Below are 16,127 nucleotides of genomic sequence, written 5' to 3'. Positions count from 1 at the left end.
TATTACTGTAATGGTTGCTCGGGTCAACCCACACGTTTCTAATTAAAGTGAACTTAAATCGTTCGGGCGATTACTCTCGCTAATATTGCAACATTATATTAAACGTGGTAAAGGGACCTGTGTAATCCTTATGTATTATCACTTGCTTTAACGGTGAAGGAAAACATCGCGAGGAAATCTACGTGAGAAGTTCGCTATAGGAATTTTGAGGATGTGTGAAGTCTACCAGTCCGTTCTAGGCCAGCGTGGTGAACTAAGGCCTAATCCCTCTCAGTAGTAGAGGAGACCCATGCCCAGCAGTGGGACAGTATATAATACAGGGCTAATATTATCAAGGGACCTGTAGACTTATCTATAGTATGGTCACGACTCTGGTAATACTGACTGACAGAGAACCAACGTGTAGTGATAATATGGTTGAGTTTCGTATGAGTGTGATTTCTTGAGCCCGAAATACTTCCATCCATAGATATACATGTACTATGTACTAGAGCTGGCGTTCCGTAAACTGTGTTCGACTCAACTGTAGTGTAATCCGTACACCTAACTTTAGTATGATTCCAACATTAACAGCGTGAGTTTATGTACGGAGTGACGCTCATAATATAAGAACTCGATTCTAAGTGTAAACCTGGATGTGAATAAGAAATGAGTCAAATAAGTAAAATTATGGTTCAAGTGAATAAATAGGTTATATTAGTGACGTTTTGGTTGCCATTTTAGTTCAGATTTCGAACAAATAGTTTATATGGACATTCGTGTCAATAGAATGTACGTCAATGCATCCTTTCCTGATTCCAATCCTGTTCTTTTAAAGCGCATTTATTCTTCTATTATTATGGAGTTATAACTTATAAAATTCGACAAATTTCCCGGTCTCTGCTATAAAACTTACGTAAGGGATTAACGTCTAATTGAAATGCAAGAGATCTAATATCTTGGATTACTAATCTGATTGTGATTGTTTTTTACTAATGGAACGCTGATTTGTCCATTATTTTTAGTTTTTTTTAATCACAGGGACAGATTTTTACGGATCGGTTAGCAAGCCAATTTATTAAAGATATAAGGGCTTCATAAAAGCTAGAACATTATCATGCCTTCTATTTACTTCCATTGATTCGGAAAAGACAGGGATCTGGGTGAGACATTATTTTTTATTGCCAGTAATGTCAAAAGGAAAAATGAAATGATTTCCATTTATCGCTATAGAGAATTGAATTTTATGACAATATATTTTATATTGTACTTTTTTCTTGTTCTATTTGTCATAGTATAGTATAATTGCCTAACTGAAGGGTTACTACACAGAATTCCCTACAGCTCAATTACTTTATCAGGAAAATTATCAAAAAAACAAATTGTTCGCTAACAATATTACACAAATCTTAAGCAATATTACATGTTTTTGGAATAATCAGTTTAAGTTATCCGTCGTCATCAAAGTTAATGATTTTATCATAAAGATTTGGACGGCAGTGTACTTCGCTGAAATTTTATGCTATATTTAACTATCGGCATTTTGATGATTTTTTTGTGTCTCTCAAATTAGATAATAAAAAAGTGATGTTTCTACTTCGATATCTTTTAGGTATCTTTAAATGCTGGAATTTTAATTAATATGTTTTATGGTCGTCTCTCAAACATTATGAAAAAACAATGCCATTTTGTTTCCACTTCGACATCATTTCGGAATAAACCTAACATCTATATATCCTAGTATTAAACTATTATCCCCTAACTAAGCTATTTTAATATTCCCAAGCCCATCTCAGCACCACTCGGCTCATCTCAATGAGATGAAGTAAGCTGAGTTCTGTCTGCTGTTATTTATATAGTGAAATTGCACTCGTGTGTGTATGTGCCTTTCTACCGATGATCTCAGGCGGCCCACATTCCGCAATCTATTTAGGTCCCATCATGGGTACTAAGCCATCACTTTGAATACTAAAAAGACTTGAGCAGAGGACCCTTTCGTCAGTTTTGGATTACTGTTTGAGTTTTCATTGATGTTTCAGGTTTGGAGGATTGTAGTCGATGTTATATAAGATATATTTTTATAAATATATGAAATTCAATTGCTTAATTAGAATTTGGTAATTTTTTAAGCTGTGTTAATCAGACAATAATTGATATATTAATAAATAGTTTTAGTAATATTATAAAATAACAAAGCTATTCGTCAGACAGTAAGATTTAAGAAAGCATTATATGCATATAAAATTATCTAAGGATATTTTATAATATCTAAATATAATAAATATATTTAAAACAACTGTAACCATGATTGAAACGTTTTGCTTAATTCTAGTATATTACGTATAGAACATCATATCAAGATGAGTGACAATAATTTCGGTTATATAAAAGACGGGTTTATAGAAATTTAGACTCTACCAAAAATAACAAATGCTTAATAATATCTTATGTTTACGCGAATATTAGACATTAAAATAAAAATTTGATGTATTTTATAGCGGTTTTGTATATTATAATTTTTAGTTTGGCAAAACTCTAACCTTCATATTCACGCCGGGTAGGGGGACTAAGGTGTTGGTCTTCCAAAATGTCAAAGTTACAATAGCTATCTATATTTTACATTTTTTTAGCTATTAACGATCCGATCTATGCAAAATTAGCTCAGAAGACTCTGAAGTTACTCTTCGAAACGTCGGAACAAAATTATAATTTTGAAAAACCCGTAACAAAATCCGAAAAGAGTTTTATTTCAATATAGATTACTTCTTGCCCATAATTTATTATTTGCTCCTGACGTGTTAATTGACTATAATTAATCCGCTTCATGGTTGGATGACCACTGACTACAGATGTTGTTACAAAAGCCGAAATACGTGGTATTAAGATTACCTTTAAATGAGGAATGCAGCCTAGCAACAGGGGATTGTGCTCTAAATTTAAAATAATAAATAATGGAATTCATTTTATAGCAATATCAATGGTCAGCAATGTGTGACGCAGTGTTATGTAGTTCATGCAATTGCACATCTATCAATTAGCTATTTGTTATTCTAATTTCAAATATAAGATGCAGTAGCAAAAAGGTTGAGAATCCAATACAGTCTTATCTAATATGGACGTACATAAAAATCTAATCGGAATACAATTCGAACCATAATCTGACTCGAATTAAGTTTCAAAATAGCATAAATGAACGGTTTAATTATGTAAACACATTTTTCCGGCTTCTGTGTCAGTATTGTAACATTTGTATCTCGCTTATGTCATAGAGCAGTGACATGCTATCACAATCTAAATCCTTTTACTTAGCATCGAGACGGCCGGAGCAAAGTTTAGACCATTCACTTTAAGGCTGCGACACGCGAGCGGGTTATTGGAACGCTCTACTTTTTTATTTCTTTGAATGACGACGTGCTTGCCGTTTGGTAAGCGATACGACCGCCCATAAACAATAAAAACACCATCCAACGCCTTGAATTACAAAGTATTGTTTGGTATTCCACTGCGCTCGCCATCTTGAGTCATGAGATGCTAAGTCTTATTATGTGCAGTAGTTACACTGGCTACAATGTCCTTCAAACCGGAACACAACAGTGACTACACACTGCTGCTTGGTGGCAGAAATAAACATTGCGGTGGTACCTACCCAGGAGGACTCTCACATATGAGAGACCTACCACCAGTGAAACGTCGTCCCGCTAACTATGACAACTTACTTGATTCAGTGTATTTTGGTAATTGATAAATTATTTAGAAGGTACTCGTTCTATATATTGATTTTTTAGATTTACGTTAATATTAGACATTGAAATAAAACTAGTTTCTGCATTAAGGCTGCAAAGTCTTCGAAACATCGAGAGAATATTAAAATAAAAAATTAAATTCGAAAACTAGTTTTATTTCGATTCTTTCTATAATTTATTATGACCGTAAATTGTAGTTTATGTATTATTATTGTTAGTAAAAATCTTAGTATCGGAGGTCCGTACTAAGCAGTGGGCTGTACATTATATAAGGCTGCTATTATTTATTATTATAAGAACATTTTTTACATGAATTTTCAATTATTATAAGACAAATGCAATCGTTATATGGGACCAAGGCTACAAGTATTTTCACCACAAATGGTGAAATCGGTTAGAGGGTGACGCGTATACCAGCTCACACCAACGAGTCATTTATTATTTAATCATAGCATTTCTCGGTCACCTTGTTTAAATTCCTTTAATTGGCCGACATAATTCTGGCAACTGTTATGAACGCAACATCTCTTATTGGTGAAATTCATATTATGATTTCAATGCTATCAAGTAATTTAATAAAATGATGAATGTAGTAGTAGGGGATTTATAAAGATTAAAATAAGTTAAATATATGAAATACTAAGTCATGCTTGCGTCTTAGGCCGTGTGAAAAGCCGTTCCTGCTACTAAAGTCGCTAAAACACTGTAGTAATGCATAGCGAAATGATCAAAAGCAAGCAGCGCCATCTGTTATAAAGACAGATTATAAAATTCCAATATTCCCATGGGGCTAAATTACCAGCATAAAAAATAGGAAGTGTTAATCCTGGACATGATCTATAAGTGATTCAAATTTTAAATAAATCCATTAAGCTACGTCTGCATTTAGTTTTAAAAAACATTTTTACATACTTTCGCATTTATTATAAAAGTAATATTTGTAATAAATCAAAATCGGCAAAATCACCAACGACATAAAAACCGTTCGTCTGCGAAACACCTTATGCAAACTTGATGTATGCGTTTCACCAACGCCTTAAGGTGTGTTTACGCAGAGAAAGGGAACAAAAGATGTAAAGAATATGAACAGACCTTTGGAAACGTGAAATAGTTTAACAATGATAGAATATATCATTAGAGACAGGGTAACATGTCACTTACGCCATTGTACTAAAAATAAGCACTACTCAGCATTTGTCCTGAATGACTGACTGATTCGCATCAGGATTTTGCGCATGCGTAACTTAAACTGAAAAAAAAAGATTTGTAAAGTTCTACCATCAATGAGAGAGGTGTGCGCGATATATTCCTAATATACACCTTTATACAAAAACTATTTTGAAAAAATATATCTGTTATAATCGAAGATTTATAAATTATATCCAATTAGAATATAGGTTATTCTAGGAGTATAGATTTTCATTCTGAGAAATCAACTGTAAAACCGCAAGGAAAAAATAATAAAGGAACAATTTCACTCACAATAATAACGCATTACAAAGATTGTAAATATCATCATCATTATAATATTCCTAAACTTATGATATTATCATAAGTTTAGGAATCTATGGCAATATATAGGGCTGAATTCCAACGATCCCAAATTTTGACCGACGACATGTAAGTTGGGTCAAATCGTACTCACTTCGTACTATCTACTAGGTTAGGTCAGCAAATGAAATAGATTTCAATAACAATATTGTAACTAAGTAACGATGATTTGGAATTTTCTTGATGGTTTTCACGGATTTCAAAAATATATTTTTTATTACCTGATTTTGTGTTTCTTTTTGTTTTGCGCTTGCTATTATTATTTAACAAAATCACTGAGAAATAAAGGGTGGCAGCCATATAGCCCATTGAAATGTTACATGAGCTTTGCATTTTTTAGAGGACGCAATTTTATTTTTGGGACATGTGTGGGGGGTCAATAGAAGTTTAACAAGTTTGTGGGGTCGCCACCCTTTTCCCCCAGCCGCCATCTTGGAAAAAGGGGTGAAAACACTTTTTTCGCGATATCTCGGAAACTATGCGTGTTACAAAAAATTTGTAAAGTCATAATTTGTAGCAAATTGTTTTGCCTACGAATACGTTTATATAAGTTTTTGCCCTAAATTAAAAATTAAAAAAGTTATAAGCAAAAAAGTGAGATTTTTTTTATAAAAATGTTCTTTTTTGCTCTATAATTTTTTTTATACATTTTACAACAAATTACCTAAGACCAATAACGAAAGGCATATAACATAATAAAAGACACTGTTGGCCAAAAAGTTAGTTTATACGTATTATTAGAGTATTATAGATATAAATCCCAAGTGTAAACCGACCAACGCTGCCTATTTCAACCATCGGTGCTATATAGTGCGTAATATGTACATATTATAATTTGAAAATGGTGTGCTCGGGTTTTGCGCGGAGAAGAAAATCACGTAAAAAGCCTTCCAGAGCATAAAAGAGAGTGAAAACGACCTCTACATGCCTCCATGTGCAACTAGTCCTCACCAGTATGGCCAAAACTTTAAACCGAAATAAAAAAACCGATTTAACAAACTAAAACAGAACAAGTTGCAGAACGAAGAAATTAATTAAAAATCGAAGACATTAGAGAGCCAGAGGTACATAGAGTGGAAATGAGCAAACATATTTAAATTTCAATGTTTATTTTTACGATAGAGCATATTATTTACCTATAAAGCAAATTACAATTATTCCAATATTTTTTATCGTTTTTCATAATTATGTGTATATAATTTCACTACCAATTCTCAATAAATAAAATATTTTTGTATAGAATATGCATAACCATAAATTTATGCACCAGTAGCACCCCTGCCTACCCCATTTGAAATAAAAGGCGTGAGTGTGCACGTATACTGCTTTCGTTTCGTTCGTCCAAAATATTCTAAAGCGTAATTTTATATCAATTTATAAATCATGATTGCTGTTTTTATGCGATTTGACGCTCTTTTTATATGCCTACGTGATTAAAAATTATTTATATATCACCCTCAGATCACCAATAATAATGATTAATGATGATTTGTCATTCATTAATCATTACATAATAAGGTTCTGCTGTCGATTCATTGAATGATATAATAAAACAGTTTAATTTCTTTGCACAATGTTAATTTTTGTTGTGCGATTATTTAATATGGCTGAGCGTATTTAGATCTGATTTTGAATTTTAGTGGAAATATTATTAAAAAAAATATATACGTGATACAAAGAAGGTAAATAATAATGATATAAGTATTGTAATAACAAATTCTATTTATAAACTATATTATTAGGGTTCGCTACATCGAAAGTAACACTTGTACGATTACTTTTTGTCAGTCCGTTTGTTTGTCTGTGAAGATCTTCTTTCTCATAAACGTGAGCTATCACATTTTGATTTTTATTAAATCGAGATTACAGTCTTCAACTGTGAAAAAATCAACCTTATAAATCAATGCGATCAAAATATGTGACCTTTAATGTTGTACATTTTGCCATTTCAAAGGGAAATCAAGTGAGTACTTCCCGTGACCTAGAATTATGAAATTTGTCTAGAAGCAATATCAAGCACATGTAAAAGAAAATTGTGAAACCCGTAAATGTGTACTTTAATAAAAAAAAGCGAATTTACTATTATAAATCTATTATTTACGGTCGGTGCTATAATCATGTGTTTTAATCGAACGACAAAGCTAAGTTTGTCATGTTTGACCTTATATATATACTTAGATACCTACAAGTTTGTACAGAACCCTCGGTTCATGACTCCAACTCGCTCTTCTCCGATTATTTATCTTAATTAAAAATAAAATGAATACAGCTAAAGAGTTCGCGTATTGCATTTTTCCTGTTCCAAAAGTAGGTTAGTTAAACATCTGCGTGTGCGTCGGACGGATGTAATGGCCAGCAAGAGCTTCCTGACTCGTCAAGCTGACTTAATTTGGTATTCAATAAAAAGTTGGCATCCCTTTCGTTCTGGTTAAAGTACGGAATCGTTTATGTCACTTATACAAACGTATATCCCCAAAGGGGTAGACAGGTGCATATAGGGCACCCACTTTTCGCCTGTATGTTCCGTCCCACGATGTGATAGGGAGCGAACATGATATGTTCGCTCCGTATCGGGTACAAAGTCCAGATTTCGAGCAAAAATAAGATCAAAAAGTATTGTCAATAATTTTTCTAGTCGATGTGTAATTGTCATTTTCTTCCTTTGCTTAAATAATTATAGATTATTAACAAGTTGACCTAGCGGTAAACGCGTTTTTTTTTATTTTAAATATAACTCTAACAATTCATAATTTTTAACCTCCTCCCTTTTTTAAAGTTTTTTTTAAAATGTGTCAGTCCTATTTCTAATATTAGTAGAAATTTAGCTATATAAGCATAATAATTGCACCTCTGCCTACACCACTGAGAATACTCTTGTGATATATTAGATATATGAATAAAATTATATACTCTACATCTTATGTGTGGGTAACGTGCTGGAAGTCTATTATACTGAACAATATAATAATATTATGTTTAATGTGTCCCTATGTAAACTGTTTAATAAATTTTATAAAATACTAAACTATTTCTAGACTAAATCAATACAATATTTAAAATTAAGAAATATTATACGACATTTGTAACTTAAGCTTACATTTCACTTTCTTAAAGTCAACCTTGACCATGGGGTTAAAGAACTGGCAAGCAGGAAATTCCCATAACTATGTAAAAACAAACACAAATGTTTAACTAACATTAAAGTGTTATTGCCGGTTAAAACCTCTAAAGATAAATATTAACTAAAACGTTTCTACTTCGTTAGTTCAAGAATATATTAAAAAAAAATATTGCGTTAAAATATGAACATAATAAATTAGAAAATTATTTATAAAGTATGAATAAAGGTTGTCATATTATTTGTAAATTTAAATGATACGAAACATGTCCGTATTTAGAATGGAACGTAATTTGATTTTTTTTTAAATATCTATGAATTAGCAAAACAATAATTAATTTGGAAATTCTTTATCTTAGCTGACTATTGTGGCATTATTAATTTCACAATATTACTTAATTTAAATATAAATAATGATTGTGTTTTACAAATACGTGTTTGTTACGCGTCCTTTCAAACGCTTTCTAATTTTTTAAGATGTAAGAAATGCTAATCCCGAAAATATTGTAAAGCACAGTTTTTTTTTCAATGCTGCCTTGTTAATTTTATAAAATGTATACGTTTAATGCATTGATATTTTTTTAAATAGGATATCTGAATTTGGGAAATCTCAATTCTCGTCATGTGGCATAATGTATAATGTAGAGTCGTCGTGATAGCTCTCCGTTAGCAATATTATAGTGTACATTGACGAATCGCAATAATATGGCCGAGTAATGAACGAGTTGCACAAAAACTATTTCTAATGGTACAAGGAAGCCTCCTTTCTGCAACTTTGTAACAATCAAATGCGCAATCTGGATTTGTGAATGAACACAAGTGTGAAGAATGAACCAAATTAGGACCAAAAACAAACGTGACGAAATATATTACGTTTATGTCTAAACCAGTGGAGCGAGCGACACGTGCCACAACAATGGGAAAACATCACATGTCACCAAAAAACAATTGATTTGTCAATTTATCTGAGACGAGCGTGAAAGTGTCCAGCGTCCGAGATCCACATTGTTTTCACCGAAGAAGAATCGGACGGGTGTCATTAAAATCATAATTCTCGTATGGCCCGAAGGCCGAATGTTAGGAAGAGCCCGGGAGAGAGGCGTCGACGATCCACCGGTATATAAAGCTGCCGGCGCGAGCACAGAGCATCACACAACCACGACACCTCCGTGAGACAACATGAAAGCATTCTTGGTAGGTATTCGACATCGGTGTGCAGTGAAAGTGAATTGTGACCCGAGCGAGCGCGCTCCTGTGACCGCGGGCTTCCTTGTGAACTCGCCAGTGACCCGCTCCGCGCTCATCACTCGTGAGTTGTGACGTAAGCGATCAATAATCGTGTTTGGATTGTTCCGTAGGTATTAGCTGCCGTCGCGGCACTCGGCTCAGCGAGGCCTGAGGCGGGATACAGTTACAACGCTCCTGGTGGCGGCGGCCTGGGAGGAGGACATGGCGGGCTCGGCGGCCTCGGCGGAGGCATCGGAGGCGGCCTCGGCGGCGGCCATGGTGGCTTCTCCTCAGGCGGTCTGAGCTCCAGCAGCTTCGGCATCGGCGGCGGCAGCATTGGAGGTGGATTCTCCTCCGGCGGCTTCTCCTCCGGCGGTGGCAGCTTCTCCTCTGGCGGCGCTATCGGCGGAGGCTTCGGCGCCGGCGGCGGCGGCGGCGGCGGCTTCGGCGGCGGCATCGGTGGAGGAATCGGTGGCGGAATCGGTGGCATCGGAGGCGGCGGCTTCGGCGGCGCTCCCATCGTGCAGAAACACATCTACGTCCACGTTCCCCCACCAGAACCCGAAGAACAGCGCCCGCAAGTGATCAGCGGAGGATCCATCCCCCAGAAACACTACAAGATCATCTTCATTAAGGCACCGGCACCTCCCGCACCCGTCGCGCCCATCATCCCCGCTCAGGCTCAAAACGAAGAGAAAACCCTCGTCTACGTGCTCGTCAAGAAACCCGACGAACAGCCCGACATCACCATCCCCACTGCTGCTCCCACCCAGCCCTCCAAACCCGAAGTTTACTTCATCAAATACAAGACCCAGAAGGAGGGAGGAATCGGTGGTGGCGCCATTGGTGGCGGACTCGGAGGCGGTCTCGGCGGCGGTCTCGGCGGCGGACTCGGCGGTGGACTCGGCGGCGGCTCTCTGGGTGGCAGCATCTCTGGCGGTAGCATCGGTGGCGGCATCTCTGGCGGCAGCATCGGCGGTGGTCTCGGCGGCATTGGCGGTGGCATCTCTGGCGGTAGCATCGGCGGCGGCATCGGCGGCGGTCACGGTGGCAGCATCGGCGGCGGTCACGGTGGCAGCATTGGCGGCGGTCACGGCGGCTCCTCCGGAGTGTCCACCTCCTACGGCCCCCCCGGCCACTCCGGCCCTTACTAAACGGCGCGTCGAGCTCGAATCGAGCGCACCTTTGTGATACCTGGTTAGCCGGCGACAACCCTAGTGTTAAGTAGAGAAAAAAATTACGGTGCCTAAATGTATTTATGTAAATAGTAATTTTAATGTATGATAATTCTAGATGTATTATAATTCCTTTTTTTATTTTTGCATAAAAACCGATAAACTTACAAACTCTTTTTATTACCCTTATTTTAGTACACGGGTATTAGGGGGCATACACACTATAGCCAAAAATCGCCGTGGGTACTAGCTTGCTTTGAGACATTCCCGCATCCATTAGCATAGTGAGGTGAAACAGGTGTCTAGGTAGAAAGTGTTGTTTTCTCCGAGCATGTGGGCGACATGTGTTGCGCAACGCAGGCCAGCGTGACCCCGCATTGCATAATGCACTCACAAATGGTTGCAACATCAGATACAGAAAATAAGAGAGTTTCGCTAAATATTAATTACGCAACACGCGTCTATTGCGGCTATTCACAATTGTTGCGCAAACTTGACATTAGTATTTTCCTTTTTAGCGTTCGCGTCATAAAATTTATTTTTTATGCTAAAAAGATAACAAACACATTTGACAAGGTAAATAAAAAATAAAAAAATAAAAGTCTATTTTCAAATTTTAAATTTAGAACTCACATTTCATTTCTAATCCTCAACCGTCCGTGACGGATTAGGAACAAAACACACGAAACAAAATGAATTACCCAATTAGTAAAAGCGTATTCTCAGGTTACATAACACGCATAAACAAGTTTTAACTGGATGTTTATGACGTGAAACTTTCGCAACTTCCGGTTCGAACCAGTTTGGACATATCATTATGTTTGTGTGACGTATAAACGAGATGAATTTGAAAATAGTAATGTTCGATTGGAATTGTACGTCGTGGGAAAGTCATAAAACTTTATCGCTAGTTGTTAGTGCGTCTATAAATTAATTAACACTATCGCGTCGTTAACGAGCGGTCTGTATACATGAATGTCAAATGGATATAAAAGACCACCCATTTTCTAATCCATTTTATATTTATGGCCTATTGGTCGTTTCTCATGTTTTCTTAAATATATTTATGGACAAAGATACAGAATTAATCAGATCAGATTGCGTGTATAGAAAAATCGTACTACACAATTCGCGCTTAATAACGTTTTTCACTAGATGAATGAATATTACATAAAAAAATATATTTCTGTAAGAGCCTGTCTTGACACGTGTTCTCTTCATACAATATTGAATTCTTTGATCATAAAAGGAAAGGACAGACTAAAGATTGTCATGTGTTGGGCGACTTTTCTTCGCGTAAATTATTTTTATTTTTTTACTACTGGCACACAGAGGTTTTTAGTATTAATGATTATAAAGTAAATAGTAACGTATTTTTATTAACATTCGTTATTCAAATATTCATCGTTCTTAATTCAAATTCTTAAAATAAGTAGGTAATTAAGCATTAAAACGGTTTTTAATTAATTTAGTGTAGTTCTTTGTGAGAGACAAGTCACTTAGAATACAATTTCATAGCAAAATCTTTGTTATAATTCATAATATATTTTTCTCAAATGAAGGCCTAAATGGTTAAATCATATTTAAGGGTAAAGCGATTAAATTAAACCACTTTTTTTCAAAAATTAAAACTAGATCCGAAAGAAAGAGAACAATACAGTGATTCCAAATGTATATAACTTTATATTGCAAAAATAGTCAAAATGACTTAACCGGCGACATGAAGAGCCTGGGAATCGAATCTCTAACCTCACGAATGGCAAGTAAAACCGGCCGGTAAAGCTCACGATCGCCTTTCTAATGATAAGAATATGATTTGGACAGCTGATAGATGGTAGATAGATAATGGCGATGACACAATATAAGCTTTTGATAAACCATCTTTGAACGTAAGTTGCAGTTTGATGAGTCATTTAGAACTTTTTACTTAGTACATGACTTCAATAAGTTCACGCTTCGATTCCAAAGAGGTAGGTAACATATTATAATCTTTACTAGGTGCAGCAATCTGTAAATATAAATGTGAAATATATATAAAAATAAATCCATAAAAAAGTGCTTTTACATACGCCATTGTATTTCAAAAGTTACATTGTCTATTTTTGAAAATTGTTAGCTGGTAGTGGGTTAGGATTTTGCTTAATGTAAAGAGACATGAATCTTTTTAATGTTATTTAGTTTTAACTAAAATTATATTTAACTGGTGAAGAAAAACTCATTTCCATTACTCCGTGCCGCATTAATTTAACACAATAAAATAAAATAAAATAATAATTTTATTTATTGATTTAAGTCCTCGGAAACGCCTTTGCGAACGCAGATGCTCGCAAAATTATAAATTCGCCTTCGGTAATTTTGTTTAAGCCTTTCATTTTTAAGTGTAAATTGTTTTGATCACATCCGAGGCTATAAGAACCGTCCTTGACCTGCTCTCGGCTCTTTATTCTCGTTACCTTTGCCTCTTATAATTCGATAATGCGCAATCGGCAAATAAACACAGATCTATTGTAATGCTTTGAATATGTATGTTTTAAATTCAAAAACAAAGAATTTTTTAATTCATATTTTGACAACAATTTTGCACCTACTATAGACTTTAACTTACACAATTCACTAATGAGATCTGCATAATTTTATACAATCGTGGACAATTTTCCTGGCAAAAACTAAACTTTCTTCTAGAAATATGATCTAATGGTCATGTATTTATCCGCCATATTGAAGATCCGGTTGATGACAGACTGCAATGTATTTAACAGCTTGTAATCATAGAGATGCTAATAGTTTGCACACGCCCTCGACACCGGATTTGGAAGATTATTTTTTTATTTTTTTTCTCATCGCTGTGACGTTTTCGGCCAGTAATAAATTTTAAAGGCGTATTTTTTTATTTAATTAAATATATAAAGGGTGATTTTGTTATTGCATTGCCTATGAAACCATAATATTATACTTCTTGTAAAACACACTACTTAGTGTGTATACTTATACAATAAGTTACTCGAATCGCAGACATAAAATAAAAAGTTTTTCATGAAAAATTATACCGCCTTCAAAAACCACTAAAAACTAAAACATAATTTATCCTTATCTATTTAATGGTTACCTATGTGGAAATCGGTTCCTAATTAAATTAAATATGGTTTCCTTTATCTTTCGTTGTATTGATAACCTTTTTTTTGTAGTCGGTTAATAAGAAAGTGTAAGTTTCGAACAAAATAAATATCAATTATAATTAACTTTAATTTTACACGCCCTAATGCAACTATTACTACTCTAAGAGAATTCGTCGCTGCGGCAACATCACACTTTCAGTCACAAATAAACTCATGCACACGCCATATTCCCATTAAGCTTCAAAATTATATTAAAAAATCAGAAAAATAAAACCAAACTTTTTTCTAAAAAAATTCATTTTAATTATTCGTGCATGTTTTGTAGCACAATTTTAGCAAAAGGTAAAGACGAGAACAAAAATTAGAACATTTAAATTCTAAGGGTGTAGCCACCAAAGGTTAACGTAAGGGTCATTTGGTCATAAAAGACTCAGTACAAAGCCATGTTATAAACGTTTAAAGTCAAATTGGCCACTTTTACTTCAAACAATTTTATAAAAACACATTTCCCTCTTCATCCTTCTTTGTCGAGGCTTTCATAACCGCAATTACGACTCTAAAGTATGACCACTCGAAATTTCAATAACAGCCAAGTATGAGGCCGTTTGAAGCCTTATTTTACGGTACTTAATTACCCATTCTATATTTTTGTAGCTCTTCATTTTATTAGACTGTGTTGTTAATTAAAATTGTGCCTTTATAAGCCCGCCATGTATTATGGGACGGAAATTACTCGACGAACCACTGTATTTATTAACGTTCCCTACCGCATTAAAAATAAAGTCTATATTTGCTCTAAAACCAGATAAGTCTCCTAAAAACCCATTAAATGTTATCGAAACAATTATGGGACGGAAATTTATTCGACGAACCACTGCACTTGTAACGTTCCCTACCGCATTAAAAATAAAGTCTATATTTGTTCTTAAAACAGATAAGTCTCCTAAAAACCCATTAAATGTTATCGAAACAAATTTTTACCTATTTATCAAATTCTTTTGACACTTCAGGATATTATAGTCTGAACACTTAAAAGACAATAACGTTTCCTTTGACATGTTATTTAAGTTTAGATCGAGTTCATAGAAATTATAATAATTTTTGCGCTCAATTTCCGCTTTTGAAATTTCAAAGAGCTCATTACTTGTTTAAAAGTAATTTCGTGGGTTAATGTAGAGGTTTTATAGAATGTAATATGGAAAGACTAAAGGAATATGGTTTGCTTCCTTGTCTATACTAATATATAAAGCTGCGAAGTTTGTATGTTTGAACGCGATAAACTCAGGAACGATTGAACCGATTTTGATAGTTTTTTCACTAATAGGAAGCTAAATTACTCCTATTCCGATAGACTACTTTCGATCCCCGAAAAACTTTTTCCCACGAGTTGAACCGAAGTCAAAAACGAGTTAGGTATATTTAATTCCCATGTTATCCGATATTGCGTTCAAAACTAATTTTATTTTTTTGGAAGTATCCCTGGTCAGTGCCGAGACGAATGTCCGCAGGTTCAAATCCCCAGGGCACACACCACTGACTTTTCTAAAAAATTATGTGTGTATTCTTTATGAATTATCGCCTGCTTTAACGGTAAAGGAAAACATCGTGAGGAAACCTGCACATCTGAGAAGTTCTCTATAGGAATTTCGAAGGTGCGTGAAGTCTACCAATCCGCACTAGGCCAGCATGGTGGACTAAGGCCTAATCCAGTGGGCAAGTATATAATACAGGGCTGATATTATTATTATTATCCCTGGTCAGACAAAGTAATATTAGGTTTTACTGCTCTGTATTAGTTCGGTGTGTGAAATTTGTAACCTATGTGGCAATAGGCTCGCCTCTTATCACATCATGGAACGGAGCAATGGCGAAAAATGAGTGACATGGTTGCACTGTCTATCTTTTCGGGTATAAAGGAGTGATGTGTGTTTTCAAAGGTTTGAAGCTAGCGATGGCAAAAGAGGTGTATTTTAAGACCACGTTTATGAATTCCCAAAAGGTATAAATATGTTTTAAACCATTTAAACTCGACCCAATGGAATATTAACAATCGCAAATATTTTTAACATTTCACTCGGAATTTTGAAGGATTTTTATGTTTTTACAACCTACTTTGTACTCAGCCCGCGTTCATGGTAAATTAACCAAATCCCGCAAGGATAACATCGGGTTATTTAAACACGTAATAGGTCAAATGCCAAACACAAAATCGTTTTTT

General features: G+C 35.1%; 2 protein-coding genes across 3 annotated transcripts in view; both read left to right on the top strand.

The window, feature by feature from the left end:
* Positions 1–16,127, top strand: part of LOC119189318 (fibroblast growth factor receptor 3-like) — a 124,652-nt gene that overhangs the window by 68,888 nt on the left and 39,637 nt on the right. The window lies entirely within an intron of this gene.
* Positions 9,436–10,922, top strand: LOC115439872 (glycine-rich cell wall structural protein). The gene is made up of 2 exons (XM_030163917.2): positions 9,436–9,585; positions 9,750–10,922. The coding sequence occupies exons 1-2, from the start codon at positions 9,571–9,573 to the stop codon at positions 10,770–10,772; spliced, it is 1,038 nt and encodes a 345-aa protein (XP_030019777.2). The 5' UTR covers positions 9,436–9,570; the 3' UTR covers positions 10,773–10,922.

Source organism: Manduca sexta, chromosome 14 (genome assembly GCF_014839805.1).
Source record: "Manduca sexta isolate Smith_Timp_Sample1 chromosome 14, JHU_Msex_v1.0, whole genome shotgun sequence".
Lineage (NCBI taxonomy): Eukaryota > Metazoa > Arthropoda > Insecta > Lepidoptera > Sphingidae > Manduca > Manduca sexta.
The sequence above is the reverse complement of the archived record's forward strand: the minus strand, read 5'-3'. Positions and strand labels throughout refer to the sequence as shown.